The sequence below is a fragment of the Microcaecilia unicolor genome, chromosome 1 (genome assembly GCF_901765095.1).
Source record: "Microcaecilia unicolor chromosome 1, aMicUni1.1, whole genome shotgun sequence".
NCBI lineage: Eukaryota > Metazoa > Chordata > Amphibia > Gymnophiona > Siphonopidae > Microcaecilia > Microcaecilia unicolor.
Genome location: NC_044031.1, coordinates 703998300 through 704020130, shown reverse-complemented (window position 1 = coordinate 704020130; position 21831 = coordinate 703998300). Strand labels below are relative to the sequence as shown.

Below are 21831 nucleotides of genomic sequence, written 5' to 3'. Positions count from 1 at the left end.
AGGGCCTTAAAAAAATGATGCAGGTGCTGGCCCGATATTCAGAGCCGGCACCCACTTAGCTAAGCAGCCTTATTTAGGGCAGCTTTTGAGCTGTCCTAAATGAAGCCACTTAGCTATGCAGGTGCCAGCACCCACATAACCTGGGGGCCTCTCCGGTACTGCCCCCATCGCCGCCCTTGACCTGTCCACTTTTTGTTTAGGAGGTTTCAGAGGATATTCATCAGGATTGTCTGGTTAAATGCCACTGAATATTCCTGGGAAGCTCCTGCCTGCTTAAATTGCTTTGAATATCAGCTTCTATGTTTTCTGCACGGCACTATGTAATGTTGCCCGTGAGCTACCAGTTTGGCCATTTATGTTTGTCTGCATGTTCCTTATTCACTTATTTTTCTAGCAAGAAAAGAATTGAAAGTTCTTAATTTTGCCTAAGAGAAAAATTTCTCAGACGATGACCTCTAGCATTGAAAAGTCAGTTACAGAAAACTAGCTGTCATATCTCTTTATTTACTGGACTGTATCCCCCGAATTCTGTTGTGCATACACAAATTGGTTAAATGAGTGATAACAAGCGTTAATAGTGCATCATTAGTAGTTATGCACAGATCTGCCCTATGCCCCTATTCTATAAGCCGTGTCTAACTTCTTGCATGCAACTCCAAAGGGGATGTGGCCAGGGGAGGAGCGTGGCCAGGTAGGGAGTGTTCGCAGGATTTAGGTACACGGTTATAGAGTACTTGAACTTCCGCACCTAACTGACAGTAGTTGGATGCGAGCATTTATACAAGCCTTTTGCTGGCATAAGTGCCCATATCCAAAGTTAGAAGCAAAACTGCACGCTAATCTAGCATTCTATAAAGACAGTTCCACACGGAATTCCCGTTATGAAATTTACACTTAGGAGTAAATTCTATAAATGAAGCTTAAAAAAAATCAGTAATGAGAAAAATCCATTTAAGTGATATTCTATAAGCCACACCTAAAGTTCAGCATGGTGTATAGAAAACATGCTTAAGTGGAAAGTCATGCATAAATTTAGGCATGGCCATTTGCACCAACAAAAGCGTGGTACAAATACCCATGCCTAAATTTACATGCGAAGCACCATTATTCTGCAGTTATGCACATTACTACTACATGAAGAGACAGTCCCTGCTCGACAGAGCTTACAATCTAATTAGGACAAACAGGACAAACGAGATAAGGGAATATTAAAGTGAGGATGATAAAATAAGGGTTCTGAACAAGTGAATAAGGGATAGGAGTTAAAAGCAGCATCAAAAAGGTGGGTGTTTAGCTTAGATTTGAAGACAGCCAGAGATGGAGCTTGACGTACTGGCTCAGGAAGTCTATTCCAGGCATATGGTGCAGCAACATAAAAGGAACAGAGTCAGCAGTGGAGGAGAAGGGTGCAGATAAGAGAGATTTACCCAGTGAATGGAGTTCCTGGGGAGGAATTTATTTATTTTTTTTGTTACATTTGTACCCTGCACTTTCCCACTCATGGCAGGCTTGATGCGGCTTACATGGGGCAATGGAGGGTTAAGTGACTTGCCCAGAGTCACAAGGAACTGCCTGTGCCTGAAGTGGGAATTGAACTCAGTTCCTCAGGACCAAAATCCACCACCCTAACCACTAGGTCACTCCTCCAGATGAGAATGGAGAGGTACTGAGGAGCTGCAGAGTGAATGCACTTATAGGTCAATAAGAGGAGTTTGAACTGTAAGCGGAAACGGATAGGAAGCCAGTGAAGTGACTTGAGGAGAGGGCTAATATGGGCATAACGACACTGGCGGAATATTAGTCGTGCAGCAGAATTTTGAACAGATTGAAGGGGAGAGAGATGGCTAAGTGGGAGACCTGTGAGTAGCAAGTTGCAATAGTCTAAGTGAGACGTGATAAGAGTGTGGATGAGAGTTCTGGTAGTGTGCTCAGAAAGGAAAGGGCGAATTTTGATGATATTATAGAGAAAGAAATGACAGGTTTTAGCAGTCTGCTGAATATGTGCAGAGAAGAGAGGGAGGAGTAGAAGATGACTCCAAGGTTACGAGCTGATGAGATAGGAAGGATGAGAGTGTTAACCACAGAAATAGAGAATGGGGGAGGAGGAGAGGTTGGTTTAAGGGAAAAGATAAGAAGCTCAGTCTTGGTCATGTTTAGTTTCAGATGGCGCTGAGACATCCAGGCAACAATGTCAGACAGACAAGCTGATACTTTAGCCTGGATTTTGGCTGAGATTTCTGGTGTGGAGAGGTAGATTTGGGAGTCATCAGCGTAAAGATGATACTGAAAACCATGGGATGAGATCAGAGTACCAAGGGAAGAAGTATAGATGGAGAAAAGAAGAGGTCCCAGGACAGATCCCTGAGGTACACAAACTGACAGTGGGATAGAAGTAGAGGAGGATCCATTAGAGTATACACTAAAGGTACGCTGGGAGAGATAAGAAGGTAACTCAAAGCCACGGTCCTGTTCCACGCTAAAATGCCCATGACCTTCTCATTTCCATGCCCCCTTTTTTGGAACACATGTAAATTTTAAGAGCAGATCCCATACCTAACTTTATGCGTGTTGGTTCTAATTAAATCTAATTAGTGCCAATAATTGATTGTTAAAAAGCCAAGTATTGGCACTAATTGGCTTGTTATTCAATTAAATTGTGCGTGCAAATCTGGAACATGCCTAAATTTGCGCAGACAATTTTTGGGAACCTTTACAGAATCAGGGGGTTAGCGTGCATCATCTTGCCACCTAACTTTGGGCAACCTTTTTCTGAATTCCACTCTAAGGGGGGAATTATATATATGGTGCCTAAAAAATCCACACAGAAAACATTTTTGCCTAAGCATATTCTATAAGCGGCACCTAGATTTAGGCACAGTATATAGAATTTGCTTAGGTGATACCCCAGCACCTAAAACTACATGCATCCATTTACATCAATGAAAACATGGCGTAAATCCCGGCACATAGATTTAGGTGCACTGGGCCGTATTCTATAACTACGCGCACAAATTTCAAAATGCCCGCAAAATGCCGATTTCCCACCCATAACCACACCCCTTTTTGTCTGCGCACTCATTATTGCTTGTTAAGTGCTGTTATCAATGCTAGTTTACTTATTAAGCCAATTAAGTTACATGCGTTGTTATAGAATCCGCCTGGATTTCGTCACGGATCTCTAGGCGCGCTATATAGAATCCAAGGGAATATGTGTTAATCACTTAAAGCAATGATCCATTTCAAAGTAAATGCTTGATAGCCTTACCAAACTGTCCCAGCCTGCATGGCCGAGGAAACCGTCAGGGCCTTATTTATGTCATTTGTAAAGACAGCAGCAACCAATCCAAAATCAGAATTATTGGCTCTTTCTATAACTTCATCTATGGTTTTAAACCTCAGAATTTGCTGGACAGGCCCAAAAATCTGCAACAAATAAAGTTTTAATATGTAAACCACACCTTGAAAACGTGATCCTTATATTACATCTGTCTTCTTTTTTTGTTGAAATGAATCTGTCCCTTCTGGGGGGCCCTTTTACTAAGCTGCATAGGTGCCTACGCACGCCAACTACATCAATTTGGAGTTACTGCCCGACTACCACGTGGAGCCTTGCGATAATTTCATTTTTTACGTGTGTCCACTACGCGCGCCGGAAACTTATTTTTATTTTCTCACGCGCAGCAGAAGCCGGGCGGTAATCATCATTCCACATGTGTAGATGATTACCGCACAGCTAATATGTGAGACCTTACCACTAAGTCAATGGCTGGCGGTAAGGTCTCGGATCCAAAATGGACGAGAGTCAATTTTTATTTTGCCGCACATCCATTTTTGACCCCCCCCCCCCCCCAAAAGGCCTTTTTTGCAAGCACTGTGAAAAATGGACCTGCGCAAGTCCAATATATGCATCTACACCAGCGCAGGCCATTTTTTGGTGCACCTTAGTAAAAGAACCCCCAAATTACTTATGGTTAGTCCTCAACGTAATAGCAGTTTGTAACCTCACAGAAAAAATATGGTGAGTTGTCATAGAGTCATTTATACCCAGAAACAGTCACTACTCATGGAAAACAATAGTCCTTTTTCCTTTCTTCTTCCTATCCCTTCTTTTATTTCCCATTACACAAGTTTCCTATCTATTCATCTAAAGATAAAAACTGCACTGCCAACTATTTATGTGTTTTCTTAAACATTCATCTATATTTTCCAAAAGATGGAAAAGTGTCTTAACCTAGAGTGTTCTTACATGATTATGGGGTTATACTATTGGTAGAAGGAATTTGGAGACCTCTGGGGGAGAGGAGTTTCCCTGCTAACTCACATTCTGTCTTCTGTGTCTGTGCAGGTGAAAGAAAAGACCGGTCTGTGTGGGAAACGCCTTTTGGAGCTTGCAGTTTAAAGTGGGTCCAGAATGTCACCAGAACTAGTAAGCTTGAAAGTGGAGACTATCTCTGTGTTATTACACAACTAAGGCCCTGATGATCAGAAGCAAACACGGGCTCCAGACGCCAGTAGCGCCAGACTAGGGCCCGCATTTGCCAGTGCACCATGCTTAGAAGTCTCCACCGCGGGGAATATCGAGCACACTGAGGGATAAAACAAGCATGCAAATGCATGCAGATGAGCTGATTCCCTATTTCTCCCCAATGCTCAATGGACAGCTCAACAAACAAGGGCACTCTTGCCACTGAAAACCCTATGCCAGCTTGGAGCTGGCGTTAGGGTTGTCAGCGGGCAAGGTCTGTGTGCTGGAAGGAATAGGAAAGGCAGCAAAAGGTGCCCAAACCAAACAAATCTTTTATCCTGGCGAGTGCACAGAAATAAATAAACAGTGCTGAATCATTCTGGGACAAGAAGCACAAATAGCTGTCTTCAAGTCTAGGCTTAAAGCCCACCTCTTTGCTACTGCTTTCGACTCCTAACCATGACTCTCTTACTCAACACCCTCACTTATCACCCCTACCACTGCAATTTCCCCACCCCTAGCTGTCTGTTCATCTGTCCAATTTAGATTGTAAGCTCTGTTGAGCAGGGACTGTCTTTTCATGTTAATTTGTACAGTGCTGCGTAAGTCTAGTAGCGCTATAGAAATGTTTAATAGTAGTAGTAGTAGTAATAGTAGCATACCATCTTGTCTTCTGTGCATCTGTTTTATTTCCTTTCATACCTGGTTGGCACCTCTTCCTCCTTCTTCCCTCCCCCTCTCTGGTGTGCTTGGCATGTGCAGAAGAGCCATGCTTGACGCACAACTGATCAGTGCATGTGCCAGGCACCATCCTCCCCCTTTACTTCTTAATGCTCAAAGCTAATAGCGTGCATATCATTTGCATACTATTAGCATCAAGCATTAGGAAGTAATTCCTCGGCACTGTGGTAGAATTTTGAGCATCTGGGCCTAAATGAAGCATAGACACCTTGCTGGAAGAACTATATCTGAGGATTCTAGATGTGTTGAAAAAAAGTGGTGCCAAAGGTTATAACAGCAGTGATTTCAAAATAATTCTTATGCATATTCCCCCTAATTCTAAACTAGTGCGCAAATTGTGTGCCATCTTTGTATTCAACACCCAAAATGTAAACCGCTTAGAACTTATTAAGGTACAAGCGGTTTAGAAAATTCAAATAAAGGGGCCCTTTTACTACGGTGCACTGAAAAATGGCCTGCGCTGGTGTAGACGAGTGTTTTGGACACACACACAGGCCCGTTTTTCAGTGCACCTGCAAAAAAGGTCTTTTTTGGGGGCCAAAAATGGACGTGCGGCAAATTTAAAATGAGCGCGCGTCCATTTTGGGCATCAGACCTTACCGCCACCCATTGACTTGGGTGGTGGTAAGGTCTCAGGCCCAAAATGGATATGCCTTACCATTGGACGCACCTTACCATTGACTTAGTGGTAAGGTCTCACGCATTAACCAGATGGTAATCGTCAGCACGTGTACACCGCCGATTACCACCCGGTTAGCGCCACACAGTAGAAAATAGGAAATATTTTCTGCTGTGAGTTTTGGATGCGCACCAAAAATATAATTACCATCCGGGGCACGTGGTATCCAGCCGGTAGTTCTAATTTGACGCACATTGGATGCTCGTAGGCACCTATGTGCCTTAGTAAAAGGGCCCCAAAGTAAAGTAAAGAATAGTGCCTAACTTAAGTGGGCACTAATTGGCTTTAACTAACAACAGTGACTCTTAAGGGGCATTAACTGGCACCAATTTGCAATTATGTGCATAACTACACTTAGGCACTGTTCTATAAACTTAGCGTCTAAGTTCTATAGTGCATAATTGTAAAGATGGCATTAACATGGGAGGGGCATGTGTGGATCAGGGGTGTGTCAGGCACATACGCCAAGGATAGATTCTATATATCATGCCTAAAAAATCAGCGCTGAAAAAAATACATCTAGCGTATTCTATAAAGTATGCCTAAATTTAGGTGTACTTTGTAAAATATGTCAAAGTTTCCATGCAGTTTATAGAACATGCCGAGTGCTCATCCGCGGGACTAAATTTAGTCACGGGCAGTTAAGGCTGGGGGAAAGCCCCTACAATGTCAGCTGGGGGGGGGTGCTTTCAGCATGGAGGAGATTCCCAAGCGAAAATCACTGGGGGCAGCCTGCGGGAAAATCACCGGGGGCATCCTGCAGGAGGAAGGTGGAGGCAGAATCAGAGCACTGCAGGGTAAAGGAGACAGGGGGACATTAGAGCCAGCAAGTACTGTGGGGAAAGGAGACAGTACAGTAGCGGGATTCCTAGGCATGTGCAGAACATAGACACATACCGAGAGACTGTTCTGCGCATGTGTTAGGTGCCTTCCCCATCAAGCTGCTTGCTAAATTTCTGTGAATCTCATTTGCATGTGATTTCCTTTGAGCATCGCTCGCTATTTCAAAATTGGTAACTTCTATCATGGATCTAAATGGACAGGGTTTTTAACGGGGACTTTTGAGCATCGACCCCTTAGTCTTTTGGGATTAAAGGCTTCTTTTATGTGAATGATATTCTACTGATATTCCCCATGTCACCACTCAACATTGATCTTACCCCACTACAGAACTGCCTAACAGCCTTTGCCACATGGCTAGAATCTTATAAATTAGTTCTAAACTCAGACAAGTCAGTTACCAGCTGTATTATAGACACTCCCTCACAATTCCCCTGGTTCTGTTTTTCAAATACTTAGTTATATGATTCGATACCCAATTATCATTTAATAAGCAGATCTTCGAAGTAGTAAAAACTGGATTTGCAATGTTACGCACCCTTCGATATTTATGCAATTTCTTGGATTTTTTTGTCTCTTCACACTGCATATCACCTTTCCCAATTTCCCATATTGATTACTGTAACTCAATCTATGCTGGATTTCCCCAAGCTCAAATAAAATGGCTACAAACATTACATAATACCGCAGCCAAATTACTCTAAAGCAAAAAGGTTTCATCACGTGACACCATTACTCATTCACCTTCACAGGTTACTTGCCCCTTTTTGTATTGGCTCAAGATTCTTATCATAACTTGCAAAGTCTACTAAGGTGAACCACAATATTTATCCTCATTAGTTATATCTTCTGTACACCTGCTCACTCCCTACGTTCACTAGACTCAAATCGCTTAGTTTTGCCTAATCCAAAATCTGCTTAGTATAAAACTACTCATCGCTCAGCTTTCTTGTTTTTTTCACCCCCAAAACTGTGGAACAACTTACCACCGCAGACCCATAATGAAATATCTTTCCCGAAATTTAAGTCTTTGTTGAAAGCTTGTTTCTTTACTCTAGCTACTATTCCCTAGGGATGACCTTATTCTGACTTCTTTCAACTTCAGACCGGGTGGGCAGACATACCTGTGAGAATGGAGTTTTATAGGGTATGAATGTTCTCATGTTGGATACAGTCTACTTTCCTATTTAATCTATGGAGTTCTTTTCCTATTTAAATGTTGGTTTTAGATTGTATACCACCTAGATATGCACTGTCAGTACAGGCGGTATAAGAAGTTTTAATAAACAGGAAACTAATCATTCAATTCCTGAAGATAAAAACATTACTCAATCTTTAAAACATCTCAAAAGAGTTACGAAAGCCGAGCTCAACTTCTTTACCTACTTAGCTATATGCCGTAGGTGGTAAGAAAAACTTATTTATATTCATGTCATCATTGCTCAACTCCAAATATCAAAAAGGATGGGTAAACAGAAAACTTACATGAAAGTATAGTCCTCCCAGTATAGGACTGTTCCTTTCAATATGGCACAGGAAAGAAGTTCCCAAAGGGAGCACATGAACATCCATTTAGTCAAAACATGCTTTTTGCAAACATCTGTTGAGATGTTTTAAAATTTAGTAATATATTTTATAGGCTTAGGAACTGAATTCATCATATTAAAAGTGACAGTAAAAATATAACAAATATTTGCTGGCATGAATAATTTACCCCGCTCAAACATGCATAAGAATTTATTTGAAATTATAGCCATCATGTAAGCATTGACTTGTTGTCTATTTTTTGTGGCTAATTGTTGCTTATATTGAGGATATTTGTTGTTCTTTTTGTTTATAAAAAGTAAAACCATAACCATTCTTCTTGGAGACAACCATCATAAGGACTGACTACATAAAATCCATTCTTGGGATGGTATTCTATAAACTATGATTAGCCTAGTTGCTCAAGTAGTAAGTTGATTTAGGGTTAACTGCAAGTGAATGACTACTACTAATAATCATTTCTATGTCACTACTAGACATACACAGTGCTGTGCATATTATATGCAGGTACTTTTTCTGTCCCTAGAGGGCTCACAATCTATGTTTTTATACCTGGGGCAATGGAGGGATAAGTGACTTGTCCAAGGTCACAAGGAGCTGCAGTGGGAGTTGAACCTGGGTTTCCAAGACCAAAGTCCACTGCACTAACCATTAGGCTACTCCTCCTGGGTTTGATCCTGGCTCAGTGTTCTGCTCCCTAGGCTGGCTGGTGCAGAGGATGCTGAGGAGGTATCACTCACCTGTGTGAAGGATGGGGATCATAGCATCTTGCAATGGTGACACCTCTAAGCTAAATTTAGGACCAATGCTGGTAGAGTTTCAAGGATGCCTAGTGCATGTACCCTGATTGAGGAATGCCACTGAACTAAAGATGGTGAGAAGGGTACACAAAATAGGACAAAAATCCCCAAGTACTGATGTCATATCTGAAGCCTAAATCAGTCTGAGCTAGGAGCCTAATGTGGGATTAAAAAAGGTTATCTATTTATCATTTGTTAAAACCGTCTGACAATGTTAGTATTGATGAGACATGGTTGCTCAGCTGAATTTGAACTTCGGATCCTCAGATTATTATAATTCCATTTTGCATAGGTGGACTGTATTCTGTTTTCCTGTTTTGTAACTATACTTCAAAATAAAGCAAGCTCTTGAGAAACATCAATTTTGGTAACAAGAAGTTACTTGCTATTTTTGAGCTGTATCATTCCTCCACCTCAGGTCCAATTTGTTACAGCCTTTTGGATAGAAAATAAATGTATACAATTATGTCAGGTGTTGAACCAGCCTGGTGAAAGCACAGTTACATATAGCTGTGAAATTGTTCACTCAGATAAGGTGCCAAGGTTCAGTCCATGATTCAGAGTCTAGTTTTCACTTTACAGATACAACCACAAGAAGCTCCATAAGTAATTTTTCATTTCTAAAGCCAGCTTGTCTGTTTTACATAGAACTTGAAGTCTAAAGCTTTATTAGTGCAGAATAGAGACATCACAACTACCAAGATGGTTATTCCAACAGTGTCAACCACCACTACTACTAATCATTTCTATAGCACTAGTAGATGAATGCAGCGCTGTACACATTTATATGCAGGTATTTTCTCTGTCCCTAATGGGCTCAAAATCTAAGTTTTATACCTAATGTAACAGTGGGTTAAGTGACTTGCCCAAGGTGACAGGGAGCTGCACTGGGAACTGAACCCAGTTTAGCAGGATCAAAGCATGCTGCATTAACCATTTGGCTACTCCTCCACCACCTGGTTGGAATGTTGTAAAAAGTGCTCCAAGAAAGACCTGGCAAAGGCAAATTGACGATGAAGCAAAATGGCTCCAATTCTGCATGGATAGTTTTACTGCAGCTTTTCAGGACTGACTAGTTGTCTCAAAGAAGAATGGTTATGGTTTTCATTTTTTTATCTCCAAAAAGCAAAAAAAATATCTTCAATAGAAACAATTAGACATGAAAAATAGACAACAGGTTAATATTTAACATGATGGCTATAATTTCAAATCATTTCTCATACACATTTCCTCAAGACCAATTATTCCTGCCAGCACAAATTTATAATATTTTTCTTTCACTTTTAATATGATGAATGATAGAGACTCACAATGGATGACCCTGGTGCTAGAGCATTGACTTGACTTGTGCATACCTGCAAAAATGGTTATTTCTAATAATGAATAATATCCTGTTCTTCAGAAGATCCAATTTAATAAATATGAATGTGCCCTCACTTTGCCAGTATATATGCTTTTTACCTCTTCCTTGGCGATCCGCATATCATCTGTTACATTGGAAAACACAGTTGGTTCTATAAAGAATCCCTTTCTTCCCAATCCCTTGCCACCACATTCTAGCTTTGCACCTTCAGTTAAGCCACTCTGAATGAGTTCCAGGATCTTATTGTACTGTTTCTTATCCGTCTAAGGAAAAAAAAACCAGAAAAAGATACATTAATTTTGCAAGGGCGATCTAGAGTTTTATCCTGTTTATGAAGATGAACTTTTGTAATATACAGTAACAGAGAAAGGAGGGAAAAGAAGGAATTGCCCTTGGAATTCTTTTTTGCTCCCTCCTTAACCAAGGAAAAGTGGTAAGCATATGTAGATAATTATGATTTTGTCCTGTAGGCCATATGTAGATATCAGGTTAGTAGCCTCAATGGACTAGAGCAATAGTCTAGTTGTTAGAGTAGCAGACTAGCCAGGAGAAGTGAGTTTGAATCCTTCTGAAACTCCTTGTAGCCTTGACAAAGTGATTTAACCCTCCGTTACCTCATGTACAAACTTAGGAGTTGATATTCAATGATATCCTGTGCATACCTTTTGAAAACTGATATAAAATCTCCAGGCAAAAAGTAGCAGCAGATTTTATAAATACACCCATTGTTTGAAAATTGCCTCCGCCATGCAAATTACTGAAGCCTTAGATTCAAATACAAACACTAGAACCCATAATTAGAAGAAAAGGCTGTTAAAAGGGCAAGTTCCTCTCTATCATACTCCAGTTAGGTGATCTTACTAACATTGCAGAAAAAAAGTTGAAATAAGAATGACATTTCATATAAACAAATCATTCTCTCACCTGTGGCCCTTGTTCAGTAGTTGGGTCGAAAGGACTCCCCACTATTCTTCTCTTTGCGCGTTCAACACTTCTTCGAACAAACTCTTCATAGATGGACTCCTCAACGTATGTTCGGGACCCTGCAGTGCAACATTGGCCTTGGTTGAAGAAAACTCCTTGGTGAGCTTGTTCTACAGCATAATCCACTGCAAGAGAATAATAATAATATCTCTTTTAATAATAATGATGCTGATTATAATTATAGTTATAAATGCTGTTTAGAAACATAATAATATGATTAAGCATTATTTCCCAAAGCACTAAAATACCTAAACATCATGGGGCTGATATTCAATGGGATGTCCAGGAAATAATTTGAAACATCTAACCTTGATGTTTCAAATTATACCCATATTCAGCAGCTCTATACATTTAGTCAGTGCTGCTAATTATAGAAGTGTACATAGATACCTTTCCTCTTAATATAATCTATACATATAAGCACTGGCTATTGGTCGCTACATATATAAATTATGGTGCCATTTTAGAATCCATATTCATGATTTGGATGTGATAAGCTGGCATTTGGATGTGTTTTTTGTCTTTGCATGTCTCCCCACAATATGTGCATTGACATTCCCCTACGACAATCTAACAAGATGTTGGGTATTATTATAGACCATCACTTTACTTTTCAGGCGCATAGTTCCTTTTTATTAAAGAAACCATTTTTTGTACTACGTCTGATTCATACGGCCTGCTCCTTCTTCGACACAAGATCTCTCCACCTTCTAGTCTACTCCTTAGTTTTATCTCAGTTAGACTCCTGTAATTCTCTGCTTCAAGGATTACCACAATATCAGCTTAGAAGATTTCAACTTCTTCAAAACACCACAGTCAAACTAATCCATGGAGGAAAGAAACTTGATAACTTCACTCTTTCTTTAATGGCAGAACATTGCCAATTCGATATTGTTTAACATTCACGATCTTAGTTCTGACTTTTCAGATCTTTCATTCAAGTATAGCCTTATTCCTTTATAGATCTCTTACTCCATATGCCCCAATCAGAACCCTCTGCTCTTCACAAAGACAATTGCTTGTAATCCCATCACATCTATAGGTCCAATTGCATTTGGCTAGGAGATCTGCCTTTGCATTCTTTGCCCCAACTCCAATTGAAATCCACGCTGAATTCTCCTTTAACAAGTTCAAGGCTTTGCTTAAAACTCACTTTTTTACCCACACCTTCCCTTCAGTTGCTGATCCTCATTGATTTTCCTTATGTCGCATGAGACCACCTTGATTTCACCAATCACTTTTTTCTGGGTTTAATTTTCACTATCTCTCATCCTTCTGTTTCTTAGATAGAATGACCTTTCTCTATAGTATCGATATTATGTACAGTGTGCCCTCATTGTGGCTTAATCCCTTCGCTCCCTTACCTATCCTATTTCATTATCATTGTAAACTGCTTAGATGCTTCGTTTTATTTGTAGTATAGTGAATAAACTTGAACGGTGAACTATGCGTATATTGCATACGGATATACACCACGATTTTAGAAAGCCGGAATATACATGTCCAAATTGTGAATACATTCATATTGCAGGAAGGCATGGCCTAGGTCTTTTGGGGTATGACTAGGTCAGGGCTAAAATATACACATACATTCCCCATTTCAGAAGGGGAATGAACGTTTATATCCCCCCAAGATCAACACCAGGAATTACACCTTCTCCTAGGGACATCTAGGTTACAAAAAAGATACTTGTGTTCTGCAGAGCTCTACTGGAGGGGTTAGGGGAGGCCACCATTTTAATCCCCACAGTGTTTTTTTTATCTTCTGTCCTCTCAAAAGCAATACTAACAAATAGCATCAGGCTCTGTGACAGCTTGGGGAAACATGAATGTGTGTTTATAAAATGGCACACATACATATATATGTTCTGCAGTGGCGTTCCTGGCCTGGATGGCACCTGGGGCGGAGCGCCGATGTGCCCTCCCCGGGTGCAGCGCGCCCCCCCCCCGCTAGATGACACCTTCCCCCCCTCTCCGGCAAAATGACACCCCCCCCTCGGGTGCACACCGCTGGGGGGGGGGGGGGTGCCGCGGCGCGCGCCTGCTCCTCCACATTCGCTAAATTTCCTTCGTTCGCTGCAGCTCCCTCTGCCCCGGAACAGGTTACTTTCTGTTCCGGGGCAGAGGGAGCTGCAGCGAACGAAGTTTAGCGAACACGGAAGAGCAGGCGCGTGCCGTGGCACCCCCCAGCAGCGTGCACCCGGGGGGGACCGCCCCCACCGCCCCCCCTTGGTACGCCACTGATGTTCTGAAATACAAAAACACATGTGTATGTTGCTGTGTTGACTCTGTTGATATTTTAGATGTTGACAATTGCAAAATGGGTGCCACCATTGGATGTAGCCAGCACATATATGTACATTCCTACATGTATTTTTAAAAAGGCTCTATGTTGGCAAATCCTTTTCTAAAAATGCTAACAGAAATGAACGCATGCTGACCTGGACATCTCAATTCTGATTTCTACGTTCTTTCTAAAATCTGCCTTCCCACATTTAACTGTGCTGCTCTTTGGGTGGCACAGTGAAATGTATAATCTAGGGCACGGGTTGGCAACCTCGGTCCTCAACCCAGTAAGGCTTTCAGGATTTCCCCAATGACTACGCATGAAATCCATCTGCATACAATGAAGGCAGTAATTGCAAATAGATCTCATACATATTAATTGAAATCACCTTTGAGTACCTCCATTTCAATCTAGTTATAGTGCAAATGAATATTAATGCGGCTGAAAGAATGGTTGAAAAATATATGGTATGGTAGATTGATTTTAAAATTGGGAAGCGAGAAAAGGGTGGATTAGAAAAATAGAGAGTTGTGAATAACGTTGATCTGCGTTTTCCAGTTAAAACCCCTGATGACGCATCTAGCGAAACACAGTCCTGTGTAGGGTTTGATGGCGTTTCAAGTTTTCAGTTTTTCAAGAAGCAGATTTGCCTGTGGTTTATGAAAAGAACTGAACCAAGAGAATGGAGGATTGGTAGTTTTTGAACTGAGTACACTATATTTGAAAAAGATCTGACAACAGTGTATGAAGACAATCATGGGGAATGAACCCACCGCAATACTATAATGGAGATAAGTGGCTATTGGCAAAATAACTGAGAGATGTTGGACACTTGTTAAGAGAGGAACTTTAAAATCATCCATTATTTATGAAAGAAATGGTGTAGTAAATGTATTTTGAATTATGATAAAATCTTTTGGAAGTAGGTATTAGAAATGTTTATGGAAAAAATGTATTGTGGTTGAGTGGATCCATGCGAGTGATAGAAAGATTGAATGGTGTGAATGGGAAGAAGTTTGAGGTCAATACTGTATAGAATTTATCATATATTTTTATTGATATATGTTGAGAGGTTTCAATAAATGTAAGAAAAATTTTAAAAAAAGTAAGGTAGTTACTAGATGCATATTTATTAGGGAAATCCTGAAAACCTGATAGGGTTGCAGCCCTCGAGGACCAAGTTTGCCCATTCCTGATCTAAGGAGTAAATTCTATAAAGAGGGTGCTAATATGTATGCTCCAAATATGAACATAATTGATGAGAAGTATGGCATATACATGCATATGTGTGTATATATGGGCATAAATGCCAAAAATCAACCTAAGTGCTTTTCTGTAAATATATACATATCTTGCATAGTGCGTATTTGGCATGTAGGTGTACACAAGGGCAGAGGCAGGGTGGAGTGTGGGTGAGACTCAGATGAGCAACTTATAGAATGCTATAAATTATGCACATACTGTATCTTTGACGTTTAAGTGTGAACTCTTATACCACCTCTATGGCAAAGCACTGATAAGGAAGACAAAAAGAGACTTTGAAAAGAAGATTGCATTGGAAGCAAAAACATATAGTAAAAACTTTTTTTTAGGTATGTTAGAAGGAAGAAGTCAGCAAAAGAATCAGTTGGACTGCTAGATGATAAAGGGTTAAAAGGGGCACTCAGGGAAGACAAGGCTATAGTGGAGAGATTACATGAATTCTTTGCTTCCATCTTCACCAAGGAAGATGTAGGAGAGATAACAATGCCAGAAATGGTATTCAGTGCTGATGAGTCAGAGAAACTGAATCAAATCTCTGTAAACCTGAAACTGAAGAGTAGCAAATCGCCTGGACTGAACTTGCAGAACTATTGTTAGTAATATATATTTTATCTTTAAAATCAAGCATGGTACTGGAAGATTGGAGGGTGGTCAATGTAATGCCAATTTTTTGAAAGGTCTCCAGAGGTGATCCGGGAAATTATAGACCAGTGAGCCTGACATTGGTGCCTCACCAATCTATTACATTTTTTGAAGGGGTGAACAAACATGTGGATAAACGTGAGCCAGTCAATATTGTGTATCTGGATTTTCAAAGGGCATTTGACAAAGTACCTCATGAAAGACTCCAGAGGAAATTAGAAAGCCATGGTATAGGAGATAATGTCCTATTGTGGATTAAAAGCTGGTTAAAAGATAGAAAACAAAGAGTAGGGTTAAATGGCTTTTTAACATATTTATAAATGATCTAGTGACTGGAATAACTAGTGAAGTAATTAAATTTGCTGATGACACAAAGTTATTCAAAGTTGCTAAATCATAACAGAATTGTGAAAAATTTCAAGAGGACCTTATGAGACTGGCAGACTGGGCATCCAAATGGCAGACAACATTTAAGTGAGCAAGTGCAAAGTGATGCATGTGAAAAGAGGAACCCAAACTATAGCTACGTGATGCAACGTTTCACATTAGGAGTCACCAACCAGGAAAAGGATCTAGGTGTCATCGTTGATGATACTTTGAAACTCTCCACTTAGTGTGCAGTGGTGGCTAAGAAAGCAAATAGAATGTTAGGTGTTATTAGGAAAAGAATGGAAAGCAAGAATGAAAATGTTATAATGCTTTTGTATTGCTCTATGGTGTGACCACACCTCGAATACTGTGTGCAATTCTGGTCACCGCATCTCAAAAAGATATAGTAAAATTAGAAAAGGTACTGAGAAGAGTAACAAGAATGATAAAGAGGATGGGACAACTTCCCTATGAGGAAAGGCTAAAGCGGCTAGGGCCCTTCAGCTTGGAGAATATATGGGTGAGGGGAGATATGATAGAGGTCTATAAAGTATTGAGTGGAATGGAATGGGTGGACATTAATTGCTTCTTTACTCTTTTCAAAAATACTAGGACTAGGGGGGCACACAATAAAGCTATTAAGTAGTAAATTTAAAACAAATAGGAGAAAATATTTCTTTACAACGTGTAATTAAACTCTGGAATTTGTTGCTAGACAATGTGGTAAAAGCAGTTAGCTTAGCAGTGTTTAAAAATCATCTGGATAACTTCCTAAAAGAAAAGTTCATAAGCTATTATTAAGATCCACTTGGGGAAAATCCACTGTTTATTTCTAGGATAAGCAGCATAAAAATCTATTTTATTATTTTGGGAGTTTACCAAGTAGTGTAGGAATGGCCTAGTGGTTAGAACACTGGTCTTGCAATCCAGAGGTGGCTAGTTCAAATCCCACTGCTGCTTCTTGTGATCTTGGGCAAGTCACTTAACCCTCCATTGCCTCAAGTAGACTTAGATTGTGAGCCCTCCTGTGACAGAGAAATATGCAGTGCACCTGAATGTAACTCACCTTGAGCTACTACTGAAAAAAGTGTGAGCAAAATCTAAATAAATAAGTACTTGTAACCTAGATTGGAAGCTGATTTTGATGGATCTTCGGTCTACCCCAGTATGGCAACTCTGATGTTCATATGTAAAGGTCATCCAAATTTTGGTGCCCAAAACTGGGCTCAGATCCCAGATAGCCACCCAAAATGATTAGTTAATGGGGTTCTTTTATTAACCAGCACTTCAATGGCACTAATTACGATTTAGTAGCTGATCTGGCTTTGTGCTAGTCTGTAACAACGGGAGCCCATATTGGATTGTACACAATTCAAAAGGGGACGTGGGTCAGGGGTGTTTACACAAGAGGCATGCAGTGTTACAGAATAGCAGGGATCCATGCCCAATTTGGATGCCAGGATTTATACCAGGTTTCAGCTGGCATAAGTCCTTGTGCCCAAAGAAGAGTGTCAAATTTGGCACCTGAAGTTGATGCTCAAGGTTATTCTACAGTGTACTTGTCCTGAAGTGCTCTTTAATGGTGTTGAGAGCTAAAGTTTATTGGTGCTGAATTTTTGGCACGATTTATAGAAGGGGGGAAGGGAATGGGACTTGATATACTGCCTTTCTGTGGTTTTTGCAACTACATTCAAAGTGGTTTACATGGAGGGGCATAATCGAAAGGGACGTCCTCGTTTCGATTTTGACATCCTCGCAGAACGTCCCGATCCAGGGACAGGGAAGCCCATATTTTTGAAACAAGATGGACGTCCATCTTTTGTTTCGATAATATGGTCATGGTTGGCCAAATCCTTAAATTTGGTTGTCCCTAGATTTGGTCGTCCCTAGACTTGGTCGTTTCTGATTTTCGGCGATAATCGAAACCAAGGACGTCCATCTCAGAAACGACCAAATGCAAGCCATTTGGTCATGGGAGGAGCCAGCATTTGTAGTGCACTGGTCACCCTGACATTTATTTATTTATTATCTCATTTGTACCCCACAGTTTCCCAACAGTGTCAGGCTCAATGTGGCTTACAATGCACCACAGAGGCAGGTGCCAATGCAGTAAAATGAAGCTAATACAGCAAACCTACAAGAGATAATGGGGAAGAATAGGAATGGATGGAAGGAGAGGGCAAAGTTTGAGGGAAGAGAGAAGGGGGATATGTCCAAATGTCTCTAGATCAGTGTGCTTCCAGCAGTGGAGTCACTGGGGGAGTCCGCAGGGTAGGCACTTCTGAATAACATGGTCTTCAGCGATTTCCGGAAAGTTAGATGATCTGTAGTGGTTTTGATGGACCTCAGTAAAGAGTTCCAAAACTGAGTGCCAATGAAAGAGAAGGAGGTAGCGTACACCAACCAGATACCCTAGGGGGCACTGCAGTGGACTTCAGAAATTGCTCCCAGGTACATAGCTCCCTTACCGTGTGTGCTGAGCCCCCCAAACCCCACTACTCACAACTGTACACCCTTATGGGAAGGGGGGCACCTAGATGTGGGTACAGTGGGTTTGTGGTGGGGTTTGGAGGGCTCGCTGTTTCCTCCACAAATGTAACAGGTAGGGGGGATGGGGCTGGGTCCGCTTGCCTGTGCACTGCACCCACTAAAACTGCTCCAGGGACTTGCATACTGCTGTGATGGACCTGAGTATGACATATGAGGCTAGCATAGAGGCTGGCAATCAATATTTTTAAAGATGTTTTTAGGGTGGGAGGGGGCTAGTGACCACTGGAGGAGTAAGGGGAGGTCATCCCCGATTCTCTCCGGTGGTCATCTGGTCAGTTTGGGCACCTTTTTGTGCCTTGGTCGTAAGAAAAACACGACCAGGTAAAGTCGTCTAAGTGTTTGTCAGGGATGTCCTTGTTTCTTTTGATTATGGGTCAAGGACGTCCTAGTGTTAGGCATGCCCAAGTCCCGACTTTGCTACATCTCCGACATGCCCCCTTGAACTTTGGCCATCCTTGCTACGGAGTGCAGTTGGGGACGTCCAAAATTGGCTTTTGATTATACCGATTTGGACGACCCTGTGAGAAGGATGTCTATCTTCCGATTTGTGTTGAAAGATGGGTGTCTTTCTCTTTTGAAAATGAGCCCAATAGTATATACAAATTCTTATTTGTACCTGGGTCAATGGAGGGTTAGATATCTTGCTCAGAGTAACAAAGGGCTGCAGTGGGAATCAAACCCAGTTCCCCGGGATCAAAGTTCCCTGCATTAACACTAGGCTACTTCTCCACAGCCCCATGTGTACAAGTTGCCCTGCTCCCAGAATGCCCTGGACACGCTCCTTAGATATTCAGGACTCTGCTGCTAAAGCCAAATATGTAAGTGCTTTTGAATATAGTCCTATATGTTCACAGTAATCACTGTCCAAGTAATAAAAATAGTTCATTTTTTATTGCAAATAAAATTCAGGAAACCAACCAGCCATAGCTTGTTAACATTCCAATAGTTAGCTTATCTTTAGAAGAAACTATGTCTCATGCACAAACCATTCTCCCCATATCCTAAACAATTCAACAGTTTGCAATCTTCTGTCATTCAATTAATATATGAGTGAAAAAAGGGAAATCTTTACAAATATAATGAAATATATTCCATTTGCCAGCCATTGTTCTCGCTTCTTCAATTAGTGGAATTTATAGTACGGTGCAAAACATACTTGTTTTTAGCAGTGATTTTTCACCCCAAAGTCATAAAACATAGGGGCCCTTTTACTAAAGTGCAATACGATTTGTACTTATCACACATTTAAAGCAAATACTAGCATGCGATAAGTGCAAAAGCTGTGCAGTAAAAGCAGGCTGCATGCCCCGAATCCGACCTGCATTTAGCACATAGGGCACACACTTAGGGGGAGAGTCTATATATGGCACGGTATATAGAATATGCTCAGTTGATACAGCAGCGCCTAAAACTACACGCATCCATTTACAGCAATGAAAACGTGGCATAAATCCTGGCATGTAGATTTATGTGTACTGGGTCCATATTCTCTAACTATGTGCATAAATTTTGGAATGCCCATGAAACACCCATTTCCCCCACCCATAACCAATGCCCTTTGTGCATGTGAATGTTGGAAGTTCAGCGCACTTCATTACAGAATACACTTATCAAGTTGTGCATGTAATTTCTAATTAGTGCTCATTATTGCTTGTTAAGTGCTATTATCAGTGCTCATTAGCATGTTAAGCTTGTTAAGTTACATGTATTGTTATAGAATCCACTTGAATTTCGGCATCAATCTTTAGGCGTGCTATATAGAATTTTACTACTACTACTACTATTTAACATTTCTATAGCGCTACAAGGCATAGGCAGCGCTGTACACCATACACAAAAAAGACAATCCCTGCTCAAAGAGCTTACAATCTAGATAAGACAGGTAAACAGACAGAACAATTAAGGGTAAGGGAATAAAGAGGTGAGGATAGTGAGTAGAGGTTAGGAGTCAAAAGCAGTGGTAAAGAGGTGGGCTTTAATTTTGGACTTGAAGACGGCCAAAGACGGGGCTAGGCGCACAGGCTCTGGAAGTCTATTCCAGGTGTGAAGTGCAGCAAGACAAAAGGAACGGAGTCTAGAATTAGCAGTAGAGGAGAAGGGGACGGATAAGAGAGATTTATCTACAGAACGGAGTACCCGAGGGGGGGTGTAGGGAGAGACGAGAGTGGAGAGGTACTGGGGAGCAGCAGAGTGAATACACTTATAGGTCAATAAGAGAAGCTTAAACTGAATACTGAAACGGATAGGGAGCCAGTGAAGTGACTTAAGGAGGGGGTTAATGTGTGCATAGCGACTTTGGCGGAAAATGAGTCACATAGCGGAGTTTTGGACTGATTGAAGAGGAGAGAGATGGCTGAGAGGGAGGCCGGTGAGAAGCAGGTTACAATAATCAAGACGAGAGGTGATAAGAGTGTGGATAAGGGTCCCTTATTAATAAGTACATAAGCACTGCCACACTGGGATAGATGCATGCCCACCACATTACATACTTGGGCCAATAGCATGGGCCCTCTGCGCTGTCAGGCCAGGCATGCAATGTGGTGACCAAGTGTTCCCTCTTTAAAGTACAGCTTCCCAGAACAGCACTACCCAATCCCTGCACTCTGAGTGCCCCAATCAGCATTCCCTTCCAATCCCACCCCCGATGTCAGAGCCTCACTCACACAACCCACCCTGCCCACACAAAAACCCTGCCTCTTGACTCAGGAACCTCAACCCTAACACAAAAATTCTGTCTCTCCAACAGAGGAACCCTGCCCTGACTCCAAATCCCACCCCCTGCCACACAAGCCCTGCCTCATAGGCCTCCTCTCCCCCGACCCACCTCTTGACCTCCCCAGGACCTATCTGGGACTTATCATCAGTGGTGTAGTGGGTCTTGGATGGAGGTACTTCCCCTATGCTACCACCTGGGTCAGCGCTGTAATCCAAAATTGTGTTGATGATCCCTAGTGGTAATCTTGTAGTACTAGCGCTAAGGGACATCATTCCACAGAAGGAGTACATTTCCATGTATGGGTGGAGCATGGAAGGGACATAGGTCTATCTCCCTCTATGTATCTAACTTACAGACTATTGTAGTTACGAATTTTCCTAGGTGCATAAATGTAGAGCCGGCTGATAATAGATTGTGCCCAGATGCTGCTATAGAATAGGCTTTCACCTGCAGTGGCAGAACACCTAAATGGAAGTGCTCACTTATAGAATCACCCTCATTACATCTCTGTCACCTTTATAAAATATCACCAATCAAAAATTGGTCAGTTATAAAATAGGCATAAATTGTTTCTAGGCACCCTCTTA

The 21831-nt window shown here is 41.3% G+C and overlaps 1 protein-coding gene across 5 annotated transcripts in view; it reads right to left on the bottom strand.

Annotated features, from left to right (window-relative positions):
* ALDH1A2 (aldehyde dehydrogenase 1 family member A2) overlaps nucleotides 1-21831 on the bottom strand; it is a 169058-nt gene that overhangs the window by 14520 nt on the left and 132707 nt on the right. For all 5 annotated transcript variants that reach the window (XM_030188885.1, XM_030188912.1, XM_030188893.1 and 2 more), the window contains 3 exons: nucleotides 11358-11542; nucleotides 10532-10696; nucleotides 3266-3423 (listed from right to left, as the gene is read on the bottom strand). In XM_030188885.1, coding sequence (XP_030044745.1) covers nucleotides 3266-3423; nucleotides 10532-10696; nucleotides 11358-11542 — 508 coding nt within the window. The remainder of the gene's footprint in view (nucleotides 1-3265; nucleotides 3424-10531; nucleotides 10697-11357; nucleotides 11543-21831) is intronic.